Here is a 22,193-nt window from a genome sequence, read left to right as displayed (position 1 = left end):
CTAATACAGAGGTAAGATTAAGATGTGTGGCTATCATGTAAGTTTGTAATGTACTCACAGTCCCTATTGTGTGTATCCTGTTTGTGACTTACATTAAGATGTAAAATGCTTGAAATGTATGTAGGACCATTAGTGCATGGGTGTGTTTTTCTAGTATGGTTCTTAAGGAATCCTAACAGTGCACCTGCTCCCTTTCTTTAGCTGAAACACAGGTGTGTTAATTATTGACAATTAGCAATGTAAAGAGCGACAGATAATAATAATATATGTTAAGAAATTATCACCTTAATTACAAAGCTAAAATATTAATAAACCTACTTTCCCCCTTTAGAGCAGCTGTGCAAAATTGAATTGACTCCAGCTAATATGATGATGCATACAGATACATTTCTGCCAACATTTGCCTCAGTAAAGATTTATCAATTATTTTGGCAAGCTGTTCACTAAATCTTTATTCTAATACATAATTGTCATAATTGTTTACTCTCGGTCACAACATATTAGGGTACATGTGCAGAAATTGCAACCCCTGATCAGTTCATCCAAGGATGTAAATTCACCATATTTATGTATTCTTATGAAATGTCCATTGTAAGCAGACTGAAATTTGTCCCATTGATGAGATGATGCACATACATTGCTCCTTTTATTAAACATTTATGTTTGTAATTTCAGGAGACTGCACTTATCCTTCCCAACTCTGGCTTCTCACTCCTATATTCCACAAGCCACAGAGAATTCATTTGCTTACAATTCAGTAAATACAGTACCTATACCAGATATTGAGCAAACTTTTGGACTCCTGAAAGGGCGCTTCTGGTATCTTGACTCCTGATAGGGTGCTGCTGGTATATGGAGCACCTATGTATGCTGCAAATATTGTCTGACAAATGATTGTTCTGTGTGCTATATTTCATAACATTGCAATACAGAAGGGGTTATCTTTAGAGAATTATAATGAGCCAGAGATTCTGTGATCATTTTATCCAACATTACATGTTATCCAACCTTACTTCACTACAGTACGCTACAGGATTGCATACAAGGAAATGTGTTGACAATATTTTTACTATTTTCATATTTGTTTTTAATGCTTGTTGCTGCTAACCCTGTATACCAGGTCATATTTCATAACGTGCATGTAACAAATGCAGCTTCAAATACTATTCAATTGCTTGTTTATATTCAATATATCATTGAGCTTAGAAGAGGTCACCCTCCAGAGTTTGCAGCAATCTCCCACACACTGATGGGTTAATCCGATTAGGTGCAAATTGCGAGCAGCTAGTTTGTTTCTTGAAACTCGTAGACTTCGCATTAAAGCGCTCTCCCGAGAACTCTCCAATCCAATTAAAAATGCCTATTGGCACTACTCGCAGTGGAGGGGTGCGAATTGACTGCCAAATGAGATTTTAGAGAAGTGCATGAAAGAGTGCGGAGACCATCCTGGACCCCCCAAAATGGATAATTTCGTTAGCAGGACCATATAGAAGGCTGTTTGTGAGCATTAGGAAGGTACTGTAGGTCTTTAAATGGTGTCAAGTGGCTGATTTGTGCTTTTTTAAATAAATACAAGAAAATTATAAAAAAAAAAAACGTTTTTTGTTTAATCGCAAATGAATTTAACGAAAAATACAAAAAAGTAGGAAAAAAGGTGATTTTGGGGTACCTTGAGTGCACTCTGAAAAATTAAAAAAAAATTATAAAAAAAACAATTATTATTCAATTAAAAAAAAATTTTAATTAAATTTGTGGTACCTAAACTAACGAAAAAGTTGATTTTTGGGTAATTTGAGTACAATTTTTTTTAACCTCAAAAAATGACATGTAATTATTGGACTAATTAAGCTACTGTAATTGTAAACTTCCAATTGCCTAATTAGTCATTAGGAGGGGGTCCAAGCGGTTCAGCACAGTGTCCCAACATTTTAACCTTAAAATAAATATTTTCCTTTCCACCTCTCACCCTCAGGGAGGTGCGAATGGAAAAATGCAAATTCAGTCTCACTGGTTCAGTGCGAGTTGTTAATTAGATTGCAAAATAAATTCGCTATGCAAATTCAAAGAAAAAATAGCAACTCGCACCTTGCAATTCACACCTAATTGGATTGACGGGATACGTTTAGGAAGCCGGCAGCTACAATACCGACCGCCGGCTTCCCGAATCCTCAATTCCGGCTAGGGTTAAATGACAGGCGTCTAAAATCTAGACACCTGTCATTTTCCCGATGCCGGGAGACAGGCGCCCGTCATCCCGATTGAAGGGATGCCGGGCACCGCGAGCGGACAGCCATGGGGGGGAGGGTTAGGTTTAGGGCACCCGGGGGTGACTTAGGGTCAGGCACCCCCCCTAGAGGGTTAGGGTTAGGCTAGGGGGAGGGAGGGTTAGGCACCCCCGAGGGGAGGTTAGGGTTAGGCACCCCCCCGGGGGACTTAGGTTTAGGCAGTGGGGAAGGGAGGATTAGGGCTAGGCACTTAGAGGGGGGAGGTTAGGGTTAGGCACTTGGGGGGAGGTTAGGGTTAGGCACCCCTAAGTAGGGTTAGGGGGGGTTGGTTAAATTAATAAGTACTTACCTTAGGGACGATCGGGATTTCCAGCGCTGTCGGGCTTCCGCTGCCGGGCTCTGCTCTTTTGTCGGGCTGCCGCTGCCGGGAATCGAGCTGCCGGCCATGCGGCAGCTGGCATTTCATACCGAATGCGGATTGACCCCTAAGCATTTGTGGAAAATACCTAATTTTATAATTTTGTCCACCATTATTATTTTGATGTGCAGCTGATGGGGCTGCAACATCCAGTAAGTACAGTAATATACCCTGCCTCTAAAAAACACACAGTCTTCCCTTTAAATATTTAAATTGAATTAAAACAATTTATTTATAAAAAAATTATAACTATGATCCATACCCTCTCATTTAAAAGATTTATGATAATATTTGTGAAGTATTCCTGATAACAGTATGATGGAATATGTTTGACTGCAAGAGTTAATAAAATAGATGAGCAGTTTGGATTCGGAAGAATCTGACAGGATCGAATTTGGGGTTTCAAAGTGGATTGGAGTCCAAACTTGGGTCCTCTTGCCATTCGATTTATAAAACGAGGCAAAACATAATTTTCCCGGAATGTCATATCTTGTATGTTTTGGATTGCTTATAAGTCCTTACTTGGTGATTTCAGGCACCATTATATACAGGAAAGTGCATGGAGAGAGTTTTGGGCTGCAGTTGCGCTTTACCATTACACTATTACAGAGAGTTGTAGGGGGTTGGAGTTGGTGGAAAAAGAATGTAATGAAGGCACCATTAAACACAGGAAAATGCATGAAGAGGGTTTTGAACTGTAGTTGTGCTTTTACAATCGCCATTGCAGAGAGTTCTAGGGGGTTGGAGTGGATGGAAAAAGTAAAGCTGCACTTACAATTGTTTTTTTTACAAGGGTAGCTCTATCATCTACACTGCAATATATATTAATAGAAGACATATTTAATCTGTGTGTCTGCACTACAGAGTGCTCTTGTTTGTTGAAGTAAGCTGCACGTACAATTGTTTTTCACAAGGGTATCTCTATCATCATCACTGCAGTATGTATTGTGCATTAGGGGCAGAGAAAGAACTGTGCTGACCAAAAAAATGTGTCTAAGTGAGCTGCAGTCCAAAGAAGAATTTTGTTTCTGGTGTAAATGAAAATCTCAAGGCTTTAATTCAATTTAGATATTTAAAGCAAAGACAATATGTTTTTGAGATGTAGCTTATATTACTGTACTTATTGGGTGTTGCAGCCCTGTCAGCTGCCCCCCAAAATAATAAAAGTTGAAAAATACATTTTATTTGTGGTTTAATAAAAATTCTCAAGTGTTTTAATTCAATTTACATATTAAAAAGGAAGACTGTGTTTTTGAGATGCAGGGTATATTACTGTACTTACTGGATGTTGCAGCCCCATCAGATACACATCAAAATAATAGCGGTGGACAAAAAAAATTCTGTTTTAAAAATAAATCTCAAATCTTTTATAATCCAGTTTAGATATTTCAAGATTATGTGTTTTGGGGAGATTTATCAAAACTGCAAGCAAGAGTTGCTTGCAGTCAAACTAGCATTGGAGGAGTGGTGTTATCTCCTTGAAGGAGCAGATTTTCCAGTCACTATCTACACAGACCACCAGAATCTATTATTTCTAAGAATATCCAATGTCTAAATACCAGCTCGATGGGCTATGTTTTTTACACAATTTAATTTCACATTGATCTTTCGTCCAGAATCCCAGAAGCAGAAAGCTGATGCTCTGTCTCGCGCAATCATCCCAATAAATCCAACTGAAACCCAGTCCTAGAACCCATAATTTTTGCACAGAATTCTTACAACGTTCTTATTGGTGGACATCTACAAAGTCTGACATAGTGGAATTCATATCGTCTTGCACTAAATGTGCACAGCATAAAACCTCCAGGCAAACTCCAGCTGGAAACCTTGTACCTTTATCAATTCCTACTTGGCTCATGGTGTAGCCATGCCCCTTAGGAAAAAAAAGGAAATATCCTAGTTGCAGCACGCTGGGAAGGGGAGTGCTGTGAGCCCCTCAACCCAGTGCTAATCAAGGAGGGTCATGATCATTGTGATCGCTCCCCCCCACAGGCAGAGGAAACTGCTGCTGCCAAGCATTCTCCCACTGCTGGGCTGTCGTCAGGTAAGAGGGAGTGGGGGGGTAGTGGCGGACACAGGTCCCCGCCGAGCCCCTCCAACAAGCCTGGGTGAAACGACATGGTGTGAAACGACATGGTGTACATCTTTGAAAACCCATTGGTGGATACAAATCTTCTAATGGTTGCACACACATTTAGTGTATAATTTTTAAACTTTCGACATTGATTTGTCTATCCCGATGTCCATCGGAGTGATGAAAAATATTTACTATAACCAGTCGAAAAAATCGCAAAAAATAAAAGGGCCCGGTTAACAGGGGATTAAAATAAAACTTTATTAGTAAAAATAAATAGTGTATATTTTTGCCAATATAAACAGGCATATTAGAATGCAATGTAATTAAATTCTAATAAACCATAACCTATGTATATTAAAATTTTATTTTGCATTTCAGTTCAAAGTTCTAATTTATAATTATTTAAGAATGCCACCACCAAAAATAAAATGTCAGTTAACTTATTAAATTGCATAATGACTTTACTTTTATTAAGATATTAAAAAAGAGAATGTCAATAAAAATGTGTTATTCTCAATGTGCAGTGCTGTGTTTTCAATTGGCAGTGGTGGGAGGTCTGACATTATGGACCATATAAAAACAAAGAAACACAAACTTACATCTCAGACTTCTTTATCGTCCAGGAAGGTGACCGTTTTTATACACCTGCCAAAGGGGATAATGAGTCATATGAATTGGTTACATGTGAGGGAACCATGGCTTTCCATAAGGTACAGCATAATCATAGTATCAATTCAATGAACTGAACCTCAGAAATTGTAAGGGAACTCTTTGGGAAAAAGACATTTATGTGTGCACGGCAAAAGTGAACAAAAATTGTTGTACCCGTCACCATATGCGATGCAAAAAGTTCTTTGTGAACTGGAAGATGCACAATTTGTAACTGTTATGATAGATAGTTCAAAACATAAGGGCATAAGGTAAAATTTGTGTCAGGTAAAGTTATCATGGTGAAAATTATTCACTTTACTAATCTCTGGAGAGAAACTTCTGACCTGATTATGGGTTTGCTTATTGTAAAACTAAAATCCCATTTAAAAAGACACAACAGTATTCAAAGTGCCAGTCATGTGTTACCAGTTGTTATAGAAACAATTGTATGCAAGATATTTTTATATTTTCATCTAATACTGTCCGTGTGGCAAGTCTACAAGACTTTTGTCATTTTTGCTGAAGTACAATACAAAAAGATATTTTACGACATTCAAAAACAAGGTGGTTGTCGTTGTCTCCCATCGGCAGAATAGTATCTATGTTTAATGCTTTGAAACTTACTTCCTTTCCCAACCAACCTGTCCCAAAATCCAGAAAAAGTTCTTTGCATCCAGCACTTCCATGTTGTGGCTTACATTCCTACAGTGCCAGCTCAAAGTCTTGCTACAAGCATTGTACAATGAAGGGGACGTAACCAAACAATGTTTTCATAGCCAGTGTGACATGTCTTAGGATGCCTGCATGAACTATATTGAAAAGTGGGTAGCTCAAAATTCTACGGCTATATTATTTTTTATATCTAACCTCAATGGAAAATATAAGTTGGTCTAGTGCTAGATCATTTTTGGCCGTTGTTCAGCACATTTCTTCCATTACTATTGATGAAGAATAATATTTTGACCAGTATAAAATAGTTGAAAGGCGTATTAAATTAAATTGGGAGATGTGAACTTGTAGTTCAGAAGCCAGTCTATCCTTTGAAGATAAATAGGTTCATATTTTCGAAACATTCATTGAGGAAGGAATTGATGTAACTGTGTTTTCATCTGTGGTAGAATTTCTATTCTCATTTCCAGGTACAAAATCTTCAGTGGAATGTGCATTCTCACTTATATACTCACTGTGGACAGACGAGAGAAACAGATTAGGGATTGATACAGTAGGAGCCAGTCTAATAGTGAAGATAGCTATCCTGTATGCAGTTCTACCACAAGATTCTTAAGAAACAAAAATTGCTGCAACAAATCCATGGTTCATGCAAATACTTCTACTCTCAAAACCAAAATGAAAGAGAAGGAACATCATCATCTACATAATAAGAAAGCTTTTAATAAAATGTCTGTATTTGCCCAGTAGACATTAAATGTCCAAACACCACTAAATTCAATGTACAGTCTGTATTTTGCCTTCACAGTAATATAATTCCCATATTATGACTGCAGAGACAGGATCCCGGTGAATGTAAAATATAGCAACCCTATTCGAAAGCTGGCAATAGAGATGGGGCACTTCAAGCATTGCTATAGGGAAATAAGGTAAGACAAGATAAGAGGTCAATGGGATATAGGGATAAATGTATGAAACCATCTACAGAGAGGAGAAGTGGACATAGTGGCAGAACTATGGGAGACAATGGAGGCGCCTGCCACCGGGCTCCAGGTGTGAAGGGACACCTCCTCCATTGTCCACAACATCTTCACCCCCTTAGGGCTATAACTATTTACCTGGAGTGTACCGTCATGACCGCCCAATACATGACACCCCTTCCCGCCACCTGAGAAGCCACCATACACTAATGCAGAGCTCCATGTCAGACCATCAGCTCCTGCCTTCATCTATCTATAGCCTGTCTGAATTACAGTATCGGCAGCTGCGACGGGGGGGGGGGCACCGAATTATAAATTGCCTCTGGGCGTATGGGATGAATTTATGCCACTGAGTGGACAAATAGATAAGATGTCCTTGGCAACCAATCAGATTCTAGGTAGTTTTTATCAAGTGCATTCTATAAAATGATAGGCAAAAGCTGATTGGTTGCTATGGGCCTCTCGTCACCCTGTTTAGACAGCTTTATCTATATAATAAGCAAGAAAGCATGTCAGTCTGTCTCTCTGTTTGTCCTTTATGCATGGCCAGAGTTCTGGACCTCCACCAAATTTGGCATGGTGGTGTAGTTTGACCAGGATTAGGTTTTTGCCTAAGTTTAAATTTTGTCAGGGCCACATACTGCCACACAATCCCTAAAACTGGGGACACTATTTAATTTAAACAAGTTTCGGGCTGGCTCCAGTGGAAATTGGCAGTTTGCCAAAAACCTTTGTGAGAGCTATAAAAGTATCCTTTTGACCTCTCAGTCTGGGCAAGTGTCAAACTTTATGACTCATGCAAGTTTTAAATTGACCATATATATTAGTCAGCCCTCTATGTTTGCATGCAAGGTGTAACTAGAACTTTGTGGGCTACATAGCAAGCTCTTAAAAGGACCTCTCTGCAGAGGTAAAAAAAATACATATATTTGCCCCCATACAGAGCCCATTCATGTTATGCCACACAGAGCCCATTCATGTTATGCAACACAGTAGTACCCCTTATACACATTATGCCATGCAGTAGTATTGCCTCTTATACATTATGCTACACAGTAATGCACCTTACACTACACAGTAATGTCCCTTACACATTATGCCACACAGTAATGCACTTTATACCATTATGCAACACAGTAATGCCCCTTATAACATTATGCCACACACTAATACCCCTTACACATTATGTCCCCCCCAGCAACTCATCTTCATGTGTCCCTCCAGCAGCCTCTTACTTCTCTCTGTGTGCCATCAGCAGCCAGCAGATATGGATTTGGTGTTGGGCCGCCAGCTAATTACAGCTGATGCACCAGCAAACAGCAGCAAGCATTGACAGACAGCGCAATTTGAATCTGGCACCGGTCGCAAACCAATTGGAGCTTATGGACTGGCAGCCAATCAGGAGCCACCACTGCTGATTGGCTGCCAGTCTGCGAGCTCTGATTGCCTCATGATCGACTGTGCTATCTCTCCATGTCAGCTAGCCAGGGTGACAGCTGTAATCAGCTGGCAGCAATTCAACAGTGCTGACACCCTGGCCCCCCTCAGAGGCCCTGACTGGAACGGCCCACCTTGTGTGCGTGACACAGAGAGCAGCTGCACCCCTTGCACCCACAGTAGTTACACCACTGTTTCCATGCATGTTAGCAAACAGTGGGGTCCTTTACAGGATCAATGAAATGGGGTTATAGATAAGGACAATGTTAACAAATAAAGGCTATAGGTGTTCTTAAGGGGGCAAGTTTTCAAGCCGGGCAATGGCAGGTATCCCAGCTAGTTTTACATATTAGACTAGTAAGAAATTATTAGGAAAATGTATCTAATCTATAGAGTAAGGCTGCCTAATGGGGTGAAATTCCATTTGCAGTGAGTGGTGTGTGTAGTGGATGTTATAATGGTAAGGGGGGTGTATGTGGTAGATGTTATACTGGCAAAGGGGGTGGGTGTAGGAGATGTTATACTGGTGAAGGGGGTGGGTGTATTGGATGTTAATAATATAATGAGGACACTGTAGTGTGGCATAATCTGAACTAGGGGCACTGTCATGGCACAGTATGAACTGAGAGTCACTGTAATGCCATATCATATTAACTGGGGCTCTGTAACTTGGCACAATATGTACTGGAGGCACTATAGTGTAGCATAAACTGAACTTAGGGCACTGTTTGTGCCATAACCTAAATTGGGGGCATTGTAATGTGGCATCATTTGAACTGGGTGCACTGTAAATATGAACTGGGGGACACTATACTGTGGCAGAATACGAATTGGGGACACTTCAATGTGGGATAATATGTACTGGGAACACTGTGTGAAATATTATGTACTAGCAGCACTACAATGTGGCATATTGTGAACTGGGGAAATACAATGTGGTATAATATGAACTGGGGCACTGGGAGGTACAATATGAACTAGGCACTACTGTGGGGCACAAAAGGAACTAGGCCACCACTATGGATCATATAATGAAGTAGGGCACTATTATGGGGCATAAAATGAACTAGATCACAACTATGGGGCATAAAATAAGCAGCCAATGTGGTGGGGGTCCCTTCAAAATGTTGCTATGGGGCCCACAAAGTTCTGGCTATGATCCTAGTCCCAAGCAAAATTAACCTGTTGCAAGCTCACTGTTGTTCATTACTTTCACTTTATTCATATTATTTTTAGCATATTAAGATGTGGATATGTGTCCCATGGATTAAATGATTTTGTCTTGCTCCAGACCAAAGGTGGTCAAATGTGTCCTCACTTGAAAATACCAATAATGTGTTACTATATGGTGACCAATAAAGTAATAACAAAGAATATTTTCTTAAGATACAGCATAGGCAAACACAGGGGGGGGCGTTCCGGTTGCCTGGAAACCCCCTCCCCAGCCCACACCATGATGACCACAATGAAAGCATATAATAGCACTAATTAATATTACAAATTAAATAATTAGCACCACCTGTTAATCTTTTAAAATGTGTGAGCCAGTAATGAATACACTTATGCACCAACAAGGAGATCTGGAAAACATGCACTGTTAGGGGTGCACTGATATAGATCATCTATAGGGTCTTTACTATCCAGTGCATAAGAAGACCAATGTGTACATATACTGTATGTTGAGGGCAGTGCTATGTTCTTTTGTTGCTCTCCAGAGTCCTGAACTTGCTCAAATGAGCTGGAATGGAGCCCATATATGAAGTAAAAACATTCAGCTCAGACAGGATGGCCCTACTTCCGCATATACTGTAATCGGTTACTGGGATTTCTGGTCCTGTATATGTCAGTATTACGACTTACAGTACATTATACTGTGTATGACGTATATTATAGCTGGTTAAGTGCTTATTATGTCCTCTTCGTGGATTGGCCACACTTGCTTTAAAATCACGCATTTGGAAACCCCCCTCTAGAAATCCTGTACAGTACTACAAAATGTGCACTTTGTTCTCTGTGCAGGGCCTGTAAACTATACTGAAATGTATTTAAATTTTTGTTTTATATAATCACTTATAAAATTAATTTAGTTAATAATATAACAAAAATAATTAATAGCACATTAAAAGAAAAATTATATCTGAATTAATTTCTTAGACACTTATAAGAGATCTATTATGCATAGCAACACAAAATGCAATAATAAGGGGGTTTCCACTTTTTAGAAATCCTTTTCCTTCCTAATGATACTATTTTGAGGATTCCCACCCCTTGCACTCCAACCGTTTGCTTTATTCAGCAGTGTTTCTGTGGAAAGAGGAGCGCGCTACTGCGCAGACTCCATCCTAGTGTATACAAATCAGAAAAGCTTTTGCTATCGGCGCTAACAATAATATACTGCAAATCTATGTGTGTGCTCCAGGGAGGCTTCATTCCGTGTACCAGTATAAAATACTGTGCATGTGTGGGCGCCATCTTACCACTGTGTAGAGTGACATGGTGGGAGAGCTCATGTGAGACCCAGCAATATACCATCCCAAACACTGGACCTGATTCAGACCCGGTCGCAAGTGCTGATCACTCGCAACTGGGTCGATGGTGGCCCAGAGCGCATGCGCACGATGGAGCCGGCTCCATTGTGCGCATGCGCGAGACACGGATAGCGACGGGCAATCCGTCTCTCTGGGTCTCGCACCAAAGGGGGCGTGCTGTCGATGTTGAGTGACAGAACGCCCCCTTTGGTGGGCAGGCCGGGGGGGTGGCTGCCCAGATGGAGGCGTTCCCATGAGAACGCCTACCATCTGGGGGCGGCCCCACTGACATTATCCTGGCCTCTCGCATTAGCTGTGGGTGGCAACCCACAGCAATACGAGCGGCCAGGAGGCTGCTCCATAAAAAAAAAAAAGACGCCTTGATTCAGAGCGAGCGCTCTGTCAGAGCGTCCGGCTCTGAATCAGGCCAACTGTTCCAGTGTCCTGTACCGCCCGCAAGAGTTGTGCACTCCCTGTCTGGTGATCTTAGGGGCCCTGATCTGCTGAAGCTCCGCTCCTGAACAATGTGTATGTAACAGTGAGTAAGGATGTTACCTGCTACTGCTAAATAAACCACAATCACTGGTTAAGTACAATGGTTGTTCATAACTCGAGTCATGCGCTGGTGTGTACCTATCACCTCTGCAGATTACAAGTTACAACACCTGCACACATATTATTTCCAACATTTTCAGCACTTATTTATATAGCTAGAACCTCTGCCAATCAGAGCAGGGAAGATCAGCCGCATCAGTTTCTAAGGCATTACAATTAAAGATGCTTAAATCTCTATTCCTACGTACATACCAGTGCAGTGCCTAAGATGAGAGACAGAGGTCCTGGCTATATGTCAGTGCCCAGACTCCGCTAAAAAGAGCAGCAATCCAACTACTGTAGCTTTTATCTGTCTAGTTACTCTAGTACAAATTAGACAATTAAATCATGTCTGGTGGTTGCTATGGTTTTAATGCTAATTGTTTTTCATTAATTACTCTGAACTTTTTATTTGCATCCCTTTCGCCATTATTTTTAAATATTTATATTATTTTCTTCTTGTTCTAAAATACATAAATATGTTAGCAGTGATCCAGTTGTGTATCTATATTAGAAAAAAAAGACTAAACAATAACTTAGAAAAATAATGAAGTTATTATAATATAAAATGTTTCAGTGTCAACCAATGTGTTGGGTAGTTCCCAGTACTTGTCTTGTTGATGGTTTGTCTTTTCCCACTGACCCTGAATACCCAAGCCTTTCCTCTTGGAATCATGTCATTCTTCAACCTTTGATACTGTTATCAATGCATTTTATTTCTATTGAATAAGGTATTTATTATAAGTAAACAGAAGCTGTGTTGTATGACTTCATTCATTATTTATATTCTAAATAGGCTACAATGACAATAATGCCTAGCAGCCTGCAGGTGTCTCTCATTGGAGGCTTTCCAATCTCCACAATATCATGTGCTCATGTTAACAGATTTAACTCAGCATCCTGGCTTCCTGAGAGGCAGAGCACATATGATCTTATCAGCACACTGTGACATCTTTAGGTAGCTGGAGTGCGCGCACCAGGCATCTTATCTGCAGCCTCTTTACAACTACATAACAATGTTACACTGGCAGCTAAATGTTCATTTCATCCTTGTCGCAGCTTAGTTGGAAACTGGATTTGCATATATGTTTGGAATAAGGGAATCAGAACTGAAAGCCTTTCAGCATCATTACGCAAACTGCATGCCATTTGGGCATGGGTGAATTATGAGGAAATCAAAGAGAAGACACAGAGCGCTGCTTGCTGTGTGTTTGAACTTAGTGGCCCTTTTGTTTTCAACTACAGCATTCATTACTACATACTGGTGTGAGGGGACCCAGAGAGTGCCTAAGCCAAACTGTGGGAAAGGCACAAAGACAAACTGTATCAACTACAACGGCGATGACAGTCACAACGAAAGCAACCCCAATGTGGTGCACTACAGCTGGGAGACAGGAGATGACAGGTTTCTGTTCAGATACTTTCACACAGGAATATGGTACTCGTGTGAGGAAAATATTAATGGATCTGGTAAGTTCCTATGAATTCATCTCAGATTTTGTTTGCTAGTCTGTTGCATTTGGATGATATAAGAGTGCTGGCTTTTCAATTAAGACAGAATTATTCACAATGCTACTAAGTGTTGGGAAGCTGTAATGGCATCATCACTATGCCGTGTACATTATACATATGACATTTATTACTGATCATTATAAAACACATTGCACAGGAGACCTCCAGTATGCTGGATCATATTCATTAGTTATTATTATTGGTGAAAGTAAGGCTGCATGATTAGTAATTGCTCAATCATATGTTTTGGCTGATTAATTTATCTTGAATGTTATTATTTCACTTGAAAATCAGTTTTTTATATTTCAAAATGTAAATGAGCTGCAATTACATGAGCTATAAATAATCCTTCATTTACAAAGTGGAAAGGTCTGTATAGCACTAAATGTATGCGGATGTTTTTTTGTTGATTTCAGCTATATTTCTATAAGATGTGATGCACTATATTATTATAATGTCTATAGATGTAATTAAATTACTGTGGCTTGGAGATATAATTCAAATATAGATAGACAGGCCAGTCAAATTCTTCTGTTATAAAAAGTTTGCCAATATAAAGTGCCAGATATCTGCCAGACAGCTCATCGTTGACTTAATAAATCTCAAATGAATTAACTTATTGAAGTTTGCAGACATTTCTGTATATTTTATTCTTGGCGTAAGTCTGCCATCAGTCTGTGTATTTTAAGGTTTTTTTCTGTTTTGAAATTTTAATTTGGATGTATTTCTATATAATGACTACAAATGGCCCTTTGGCCATACATTTTATTTAAATGCATAATACCTGTTATATTTGTAAAGGATGACACTTGACTAGAATTTGCTTTGAGTTACCAGTCATTGGCTGTAGGGTGGCCTGTAAGTATGCAAAACATCATATACTTTGAGTGCAATAACTGGTAGAGACTACTTAGTAAAAGAGAGCATAGCTGTAGCTTAAGAGACAGCTGGGAGCAGTTCTCTGGCTGGATCTTCAAAGGATGAAAAGTAAAATAGACACCTGCAAAGCTAGATGTCTTCCAGCTGGCCCACCTTCATCAGCTCCATGTCCTTGATGGGCTTTTCAAAACCATTGAAACAAATTGACACAGATGAAATAAAGTGTATGTAACTGGAACACACCAATCCAGTGGCTGGCTAAATGCATTCATGTGTACACTCATTAAGTTACAATATTCACTTGAGGCTTTCTCATGCCTTTCACAGGTGGGAAATACAGTATATTGATATGGATTACTCTATTGTGTGCATAGGGATGTTACTTTTGACCATATATTCAAACATTCATACTGTACTTGGTCAACAAATACAAACAGTACTTGCTATCTGGTAGCTGCCATATTTGAAACAGAGATCTGACTTAAGGAACCGCTAAACCTAAACTACGGTAAGTTCCTTCACAGTGACTGTGTGCTAAGCAGGTCTTCCCGCAGAGAATTTGTGCTAAATAACATGACTGACAACATAATGTTTTTTAAATGCTTTATTTACATAAAATAAAAGAGAAATTCACTATGTACTTATCTACATTAAGTGTTGAAAGTGCTGTCCCTTGTTTTCGAGGCACAATGCAGAGGAGATTTGCAGCCAGAGACACCGCACTCTGTGGAGGGACTTTTTGAACTCACTGTATAACTTGGCTTATAGAAAATGTATTCTAGTATATTTGCCAATAAGTTTCAGGATTCAAGAATATATTTGAATTAAGGTTTTGTATGTGGGGAATAGGAGGGTCTTGTTCTACACACAGCAACATCTATTCTCTTTAAATGATTCTGAGTAGACTCTCTTAGCAATTGCAGAAAATGACTGATAACAGAGAACAATAGATAGCACTCACTGAACAATAGAAGTATATAATGTACAATGTCAAACATCTGAATCTCTGTTATGGTATAAAAATGGTAATGTATATTTTTGAATGATTTTAGCATTTTAATAAAAAAAACGTTAATGGACCGTTAAGAATGCATAAATCGTTATATTTAAAAAAATATCATACATTAAAATTGTGCTAGTTTAAAAATCCTTTTAACATATTCACTTATCCACTTATTAGTTATACAGTGTCATTTATGTTTCTACTCTCATAGACACAGTAGCCAGTAACCTTGCTATGGCATTACTAATGTACTGTAGGAAGCAGGTGGAAGTGTCATAGCACAACTCTTCATTCCTGTCCTCATACTGTACCTGACAGTTTTTTTCTAAAGTAAAAAGGAACCTGAACTTGTACGAAGATCTATATCCCTTGGCGGTTCAGTTATATGACCCAAGGCCCATTGCAAGAGACCCATGCCGTGGGTGGTTAGAAGCAGTTTGTCCTGCAGGGATATCTATTATAAGCAATTTTTGAATTGCTGTCACAGCTGACAACTGGAAGTATTTTCTATTAGTTACTGTTTTGGGCAAGTGCAGAGGTGTACTTAAATCCTCTCAACATATAAGAAGGAAAATTAATGCATTATACTATATGTATACTGTATACAAACCACACGCAAATACAGAACAGAATAAATCAACTTTAAGGTTTACTAAGTGTGAGTTTTTAGAAGTGGAGATGTTGCCTATAGCAACCAATCAGATTCTACTTAACATTTATCTAGAAGTTAATTGCTAGAATGTGATTGGTTGCTATGGGCATCATCTCCACTTCTAAATACCTGCACTTTAATAAATATACCCCTAAGTGTTAGGGAAGCTACAGTATAGGTATCAGATTGGTAAATCCAAAAGAGTACACAGAATAATCGGATGGGTAGAAAGAGCTGCGCTTCCTCTTGCTTCAGATGTGCTTGGAAAGTTTCTGTGTGCCATTAGGGTTGGTGGCTCTTTCCAAACCCACCATTTACAGACAATCACAGAGAGCTACAGCAGCAGTAACATGCTGTAGGATGTAGGTGTGCTGTAATATATGCACATGTAAGAGGGGCATGTTATAGTTATGGCAAATATACATTTTATGGCATTAAAATAAAAGTGAATTTATTCGTATAAAATAAAGATAAATGTTTTAAAAACAATAACATCTCAATATATGAAATATATATATATGAAATGATCTGAAGACTTAAATGTTCTAAGGTTTTTCTGAGATTAAGTGACACATTTCATATTGTTAAAGTAAAGATAAGAACAATAGAAATGTGCATTTGCATAAAACAAATATTATAACAATAGTAATAATGCAAAAAGACAATGTTAAAATGCTTCATTTTAAACTTTGTACATTACAGATTTATGTTTGTAGACCAGATTATTGAGGTTTGTCAAAGTGTGTCATTTAGTTCACTATTCATGAAAGGTTGATGTTCCAACAACTCCAGTCTGGATCTTGCAATGGTCTTACATGATGGAGCTGATCTCTGGAGCTCCCTGTGCTGATTGGGGTGATCTCATGAGCTGTCCTTTCTGCATATATAGAACATCAGGCTGCTGTATCTTCATGCAGTGTTTGTCACATGTTAGTTGTTTCACTCTTCCATGGGCTTTATCTTTAATTAGCGACCCTCCATTCTGTTATGAGAGTGGACAGTGTTTCAGTGGTAAATCCATCCTTCCTGGCAAGAATGTTATTAACGTTAGATGAGGGAGAGTTTCACTATCAATAAAATGCTGTATTCCAATGCATTTCATCTGCAATTGGCAGACTTCATCAGAAATAAACAGGTGGGGAGTGACTTCTCCAAAATCCAAACATTAAGCCATTGTCCAACTAGGATTAATTAATAAAGAGATCAATTTTATTGGTAACAGTTGTTATTGAGGTGCAGGACTAGTTTTCACCTTTGATTCGTAGTGAAAGGTCAGCAAAGGTCAAAATAAAATCACAATATTTATATAACTCAACTATATATTAAATTAAATACTAGTCAAATATTATACTATAATCATGATTCCTCAGATCATTGAAACTGTGCACATTAAGATTAGCCGCTGGCTAAATAGTATTTTCCCCGCTAACCCATTCCTTCACCTTTAAGTGCATAGTCAATGGGTTTTACCCGTGCGTTAACCCCAACTGAGTGGCTTTAAATTTCCCAGCATGGGAAATAATGTACAGGTCACGAACAAGTCAGGTTATACACTTGATCAGGCAGCTGGAAAGTCTAAGTATGAGGGAGCTAGGTTGTGATTCTGATACGCTGGAAACCATTTGCAACATGAGCAGTGCTTTTTCAGGGATTCCAGGTTTGAACAGCCCACCTCCATCATGGCATTGATCAGGTGACTATGTGGATAATGTCAAGAAAGTGGCCTGTGCCGGCCTTGCCCCCTGAGAGCATAATGTGGCACCAAGGGGGAAATACAGCATTGACTGGAGCATCCTCAGGATGCTGTGGGCGCCTGCCAGCTGTACAGACTGCATGGTGCATACCTGGAGAGATGCACTGGTGACATTGTGCAGTAGTGATACAGTAGTGATACAGGCAAGCACCCTGCTAGCCAGATGCAGGATTCTAGGGGCAGCAATGGTGCCACCCACAGACTGCATGGTGCATGCCTGGAGAGAGGCACTGGTGACATTGTGCAGTAGTGATACAGTAGTGATACAGGCAAGCACCCTGCTAGCCAGATGCAGCATTCTTGGGGCAGCAATGGTGCCACCCACAGAGCCCTACACTCTGTGCAATGGCACCACTTGCACAACCCTAGTAATGGAACTTTTGCCTACCCTTATAGCAGAAGGGAATGGTGCCAGACCTCAGAGTCAGAGTGAAGCTTGATGAAGTTGCTGAAAGAGCTGATGCACATGGAACTGGTTGGCACAAGCATTATGCCAAGTGCAGCCTTTCATGACTTCATGACAATAGTATGGAATGTGATGGAGCAATTATATTGTATGTTTGCGTATGTCTTCAGAGCAGGCACTCTGCATCTTTGCTGTCTACTAGCAGGGCCGGACTGAACATCTGGTATTTCTAGCAAATGCACCGACATTAGCACTTAGCCGTGGGGGGTCGGTTTAGGCACTCCCGGGGGAATTTAGGGTTAGTCACCCCCCCAGGAAAGGAATAGGTATGGGGAAGGGGAGGTTTAAGGTTAGGCACCACTAGGAGGAGGTTAGGCACCCCCCCAGGAGGGTTAGGTTTTATGGTGCGGGGGGGAGGGTTAGGTTTAGGCACCCCCTGGAGGGGGACTTAGGGTTAGGCACCACCCCAGGAGTTTTAGAGTTAGGCACCTCTAAGGGAGGGTTAGGGGGGAGAAGGGTAGGGTTAGGGTACTTACATGCTCCATTGTGATTCTCCTCTGTCGGGCTTCCGGCGTCGGCATTTCATCCCGGCAGCTATTAAGCCGGTGGGATGTCATACCCAACCCAGTGTAATTAGCCAAGGGTAAAACCCATAACCTAATTTACCTTAAATAATAAAATTCACTTACAAATCTCACACCTGTAGCATAGTGATATATAAGTCATGACATGAATCAGAACAGTATTCTGATATACAGTATACAGCATTCTGATATATTCGTATATACTTGTGGTATAGTTATATATGAGTCATGACATGATACAGCATTCTGATATACTGTATACATATATTTTGCCATTGCACCTACTGGCTCAGTTAGCAGATATATGTATGTGTGTGGTGTAGACAGCCTAAAAATCAGCACCTATTTTGTCCCAGTGCAATCACTGTCCTTTTTGCCCATAACTGCATTTGTGATTACTTCAGTACTAATTACCGAGAGCGGGAGGGCATTCCTGGGATTCTTCTGGACAGTCCAGAAATCTTCAGCTCTGTCCTGTGGCTGAGTAATCTTGGATGGGTGGTGTACAGGCATCCCACAGTGTAGCAAAGCTCTGGTGACATCACTGTTAGTGCCTCACCGGCTTGATCTCTCTGCTGCTCCAACTTGTAGAGTGGCTGCCTCCTCCACTGACCTAATGGAAGACCAGTTTAAATATACAGTAGCAAGGGATTGAGAAACCCCTTTGTGCTCAGGGTTGTCATTCATCTGGGGTTCCACTGGACAGTCTGGAAATCTGCAGCGCTGTCCAAAGTGAGAGGTTTGCTAATCCCGGACTAATGGTGTGGAAATCCCATGGTGGGGCACAGAGTTGACCATGCCACTATTAGTGCATCACCAGTTTATAACTCATCAGATGGGCCTTATAAGGGGCATATAGTAACACATAATTTTCTATGGTCACTCCCCCTCATGTCAAATGTCGGCTACTGTATGCCTCTGATGTATGTGACAGCCTTTGTGTGCACTTAATACTTAGGAAAATTTATCTGAAAATGTTCCCTGTATAATGTCTTACAGTTATAAGAACAGGGAATAAAATAATCTTTTGTGGCCATGAGGTGTAAAGCAAACAAAATAATTTAAACAGGCCAGAAATCGCATTGGATTATGTAGCAAAGTCTCTAAATCATCGATCACATGGGCATAAACATTTATGACGTTTTTACTGTTGAGACAAAAAAGATTTATGACGTTTTTACTGTTGAGATCTGACAGAGATCACAGGGCCAACCTTTACATTAAATACAAGAAAGGAAAAAAGCGCTCTATGGTAAGGAGATATGTAGACGTAAGGATGTGCAAAGGATTTGGGGTCTGGGTATTGTGAATGGCTAATGGCTATAGTGAATGGAGAATTTGAGTATTATAGTGAATATATGTAAATATATACATACACACACATGTGTATACACATATATATGTACATATGACTATGACTCTATATCAAAACAAATGTATGATGTCAGGTGGGCAATAACTTGAGGCTGGTAGTTGATGAATAATTCGGAATTTTTGTCCAATAGTTATTGTGAATGATGTTTTAATAATTAAAGCAATCAGTCTCTCTGCTTCTGAGAGGTGGGCAACAACTGTGAGCTGGATGTTGTAAAATGGAAGGTGATACGATGTAATATAGTCCTTATAGAATGCCAGAGAATAGGATCGACTGGCCTTATGTAAATGGTATGTACAACACTGTCAATCTGTCTGGCTATGCAGGTAGACAAAAACTGTAGGCTGGGTGTTGGAATGCGAACTCTGTTTTATGGTGAAAACTGTATGCTATGGATACCACCTCCTCTGTAGTCAACGCCACCTCAAAGATAGGAAACGCAGTATCAGGATGTCTTGTGACACTATATTGCAGTTTTTAGGTAAGTTTAGACCTACTTACCCTGGGTGGATGTCTGCTGGTCTGACTCCTCCTTGCGTCCAGGTGGGCTAGGTGTATGTAATCGAGGGATCCATTTTGGTAGCATACAGATAAGTCAGTGTTTAACTAAAACTAATTTATTGAAATATAGTTGAACAAATTAACCATACACTGTATGGTATTACAATCTTAAAAAGTCAATATATGTCAGATAATTTTCCAACGCGTTTCATCCCTAATTTGGGACTTCTTCAAGGGCAAAAGGTCTTTGGTGTACATTGCGCATGTCCGCACATAGAGCTATTGCTTCAGTAGTAAGATTGTGTCTCCTAGTCTGTAGATAGGCGGAGTCCTCCCATAACATAACCTGGCCCTGTGGTTACACTATTGCAGATTGTCTGCATTTATGATGGCGGCCATCTTTGGTGTGTTCTAAACAAATGGAGCCTTATCATATCTATCAGTTGCTGTGTCACTGACCGTGATGATTGGTAAACAAGGAGCGGGGGCGTAGGGGAAGGAGGGGGGGGGAGAGAAGGGAGGATGCCTATATGTATAATTAATACATTAATGGTAAACATAGCAAAAATTGGATCCAAATCTGATTAATAAATAAATAAATAAATGGGATATTGAATAAATGAATGCTTTACCAGAGCCCTACTTTGAACAGGGAAAATAGGGTGTCCGTAAATGATTCTATCAATTAATTACACACCGATAATTATGGGTTAAATGTGGAGTGGGGTGGAGATCTCTGGTTGGTCACCAGCGATGTGACCTCACTCTACACGATTATTGACCATCAACAGGGACTCAATAGTGTTAGTCATTATATACGTAAAGATGGAGACCTGGATCTAGAACAATGTAACTTCCTACTACGTGGAATAGAATTTATTTTGACCCACAACTACATGTGGTTCGATGGGAATTTTTACTTGCAGCAGAAAGGGACAGCTATGGGGACCAAGTTTGCCCCAAGTCACGCAAATCTCTTTATGAGCCAATGGGAGGACAATAAGATCTGGTCCTATGCAGGACTTGGGGCAAACTTGGTCCTATGGAGGAGGTACATAGACGATGTGTATTTGGAGAGGGGATGAAACATCTCTAACACAGTTCCTTGATTATATCAATGACAACGATAGGAACATTAAATTTACCACCAATTACAGTAGAACGAAGGTGGAATTTCTAGATCTCGAGATTTTTGTCCAAGATTCTAAACTACATACTAAGACACATTATAAACAAGTGGATGTCAATAGCTACATTTTTGCACACAGTAACCACCATCCGAATTGGATAAAGGGGATTCCAAAGGGGCAGTTTACTCGCCTACGAAGAAATTGTACCAACATATCTGACTATAGAGAACAGGGTTTAGAGCTAAAACAAAAATTCATGGAGAAAAAATACAACATGGAGGTAGTAGAAGGAGCTTTTAAACAATTGGAAGCTACACCAAGAGAAGAACTGATCGATCCTTCCAAAAAGGTTCTGTCAAACAAAAACGAGCAAGAGAAAGCCTATTTTGTGACACAATATACCGGGGCATCACAAAAAGTCAAGCAGATACTTAATAGACACTGGCACATTTTGGGCATGGACAGCAGCCTTAAAACCTTCCTACGAGCTAAACCAGATGTAGTCTTTCGTAAAGCCCCTGATATTAAGAGCAAACTAGTCCGAAATCATCTTAAGGTAGAAAAAGGAGATAGACAGGTCACCCTAGCAGGGGATAACATCAAAGAGGGTTTTTACCACTGTGGGAGATGTGGCAATTGCACCAGATTGGGTTACAAGAGCACAAAACCCACTTGCAAGCTAACATCCCACCAGAATAATAAGGAATTTAAAATCAGAGGATCCTTATCATGTGACAGCAACAACTTAATATATCTTTTGGAATGTCCATGCGGACTACAATACATAGGACGCACTACAAGAACTTTGAAAGTCCGTAT

At 39.9% G+C, this 22,193-nt stretch overlaps 1 protein-coding gene across 2 annotated transcripts in view; it reads left to right on the top strand.

The window, feature by feature from the left end:
- Positions 1 to 12,609: 12,609 nt before the first annotated feature.
- GSG1L (GSG1 like) overlaps positions 12,610 to 22,193 on the top strand; it is a 222,386-nt gene continuing 212,802 nt past the window's right edge. For both annotated transcript variants that reach the window (XM_088466735.1, XM_088466734.1), the window contains exon 1: positions 12,610 to 13,049. In XM_088466735.1, the coding sequence (XP_088322861.1) occupies positions 12,746 to 13,049 (304 nt within the window). In that variant the 5' untranslated portion in view covers positions 12,610 to 12,745. The remainder of the gene's footprint in view (positions 13,050 to 22,193) is intronic.

This window comes from Taudactylus pleione, unplaced genomic scaffold (assembly GCF_031769625.1).
Source record: "Taudactylus pleione unplaced genomic scaffold, aTauple2 ptg000066l, whole genome shotgun sequence".
NCBI lineage: Eukaryota > Metazoa > Chordata > Amphibia > Anura > Myobatrachidae > Taudactylus > Taudactylus pleione.
This window is presented reverse-complemented; position numbering and strand designations above follow the sequence as displayed.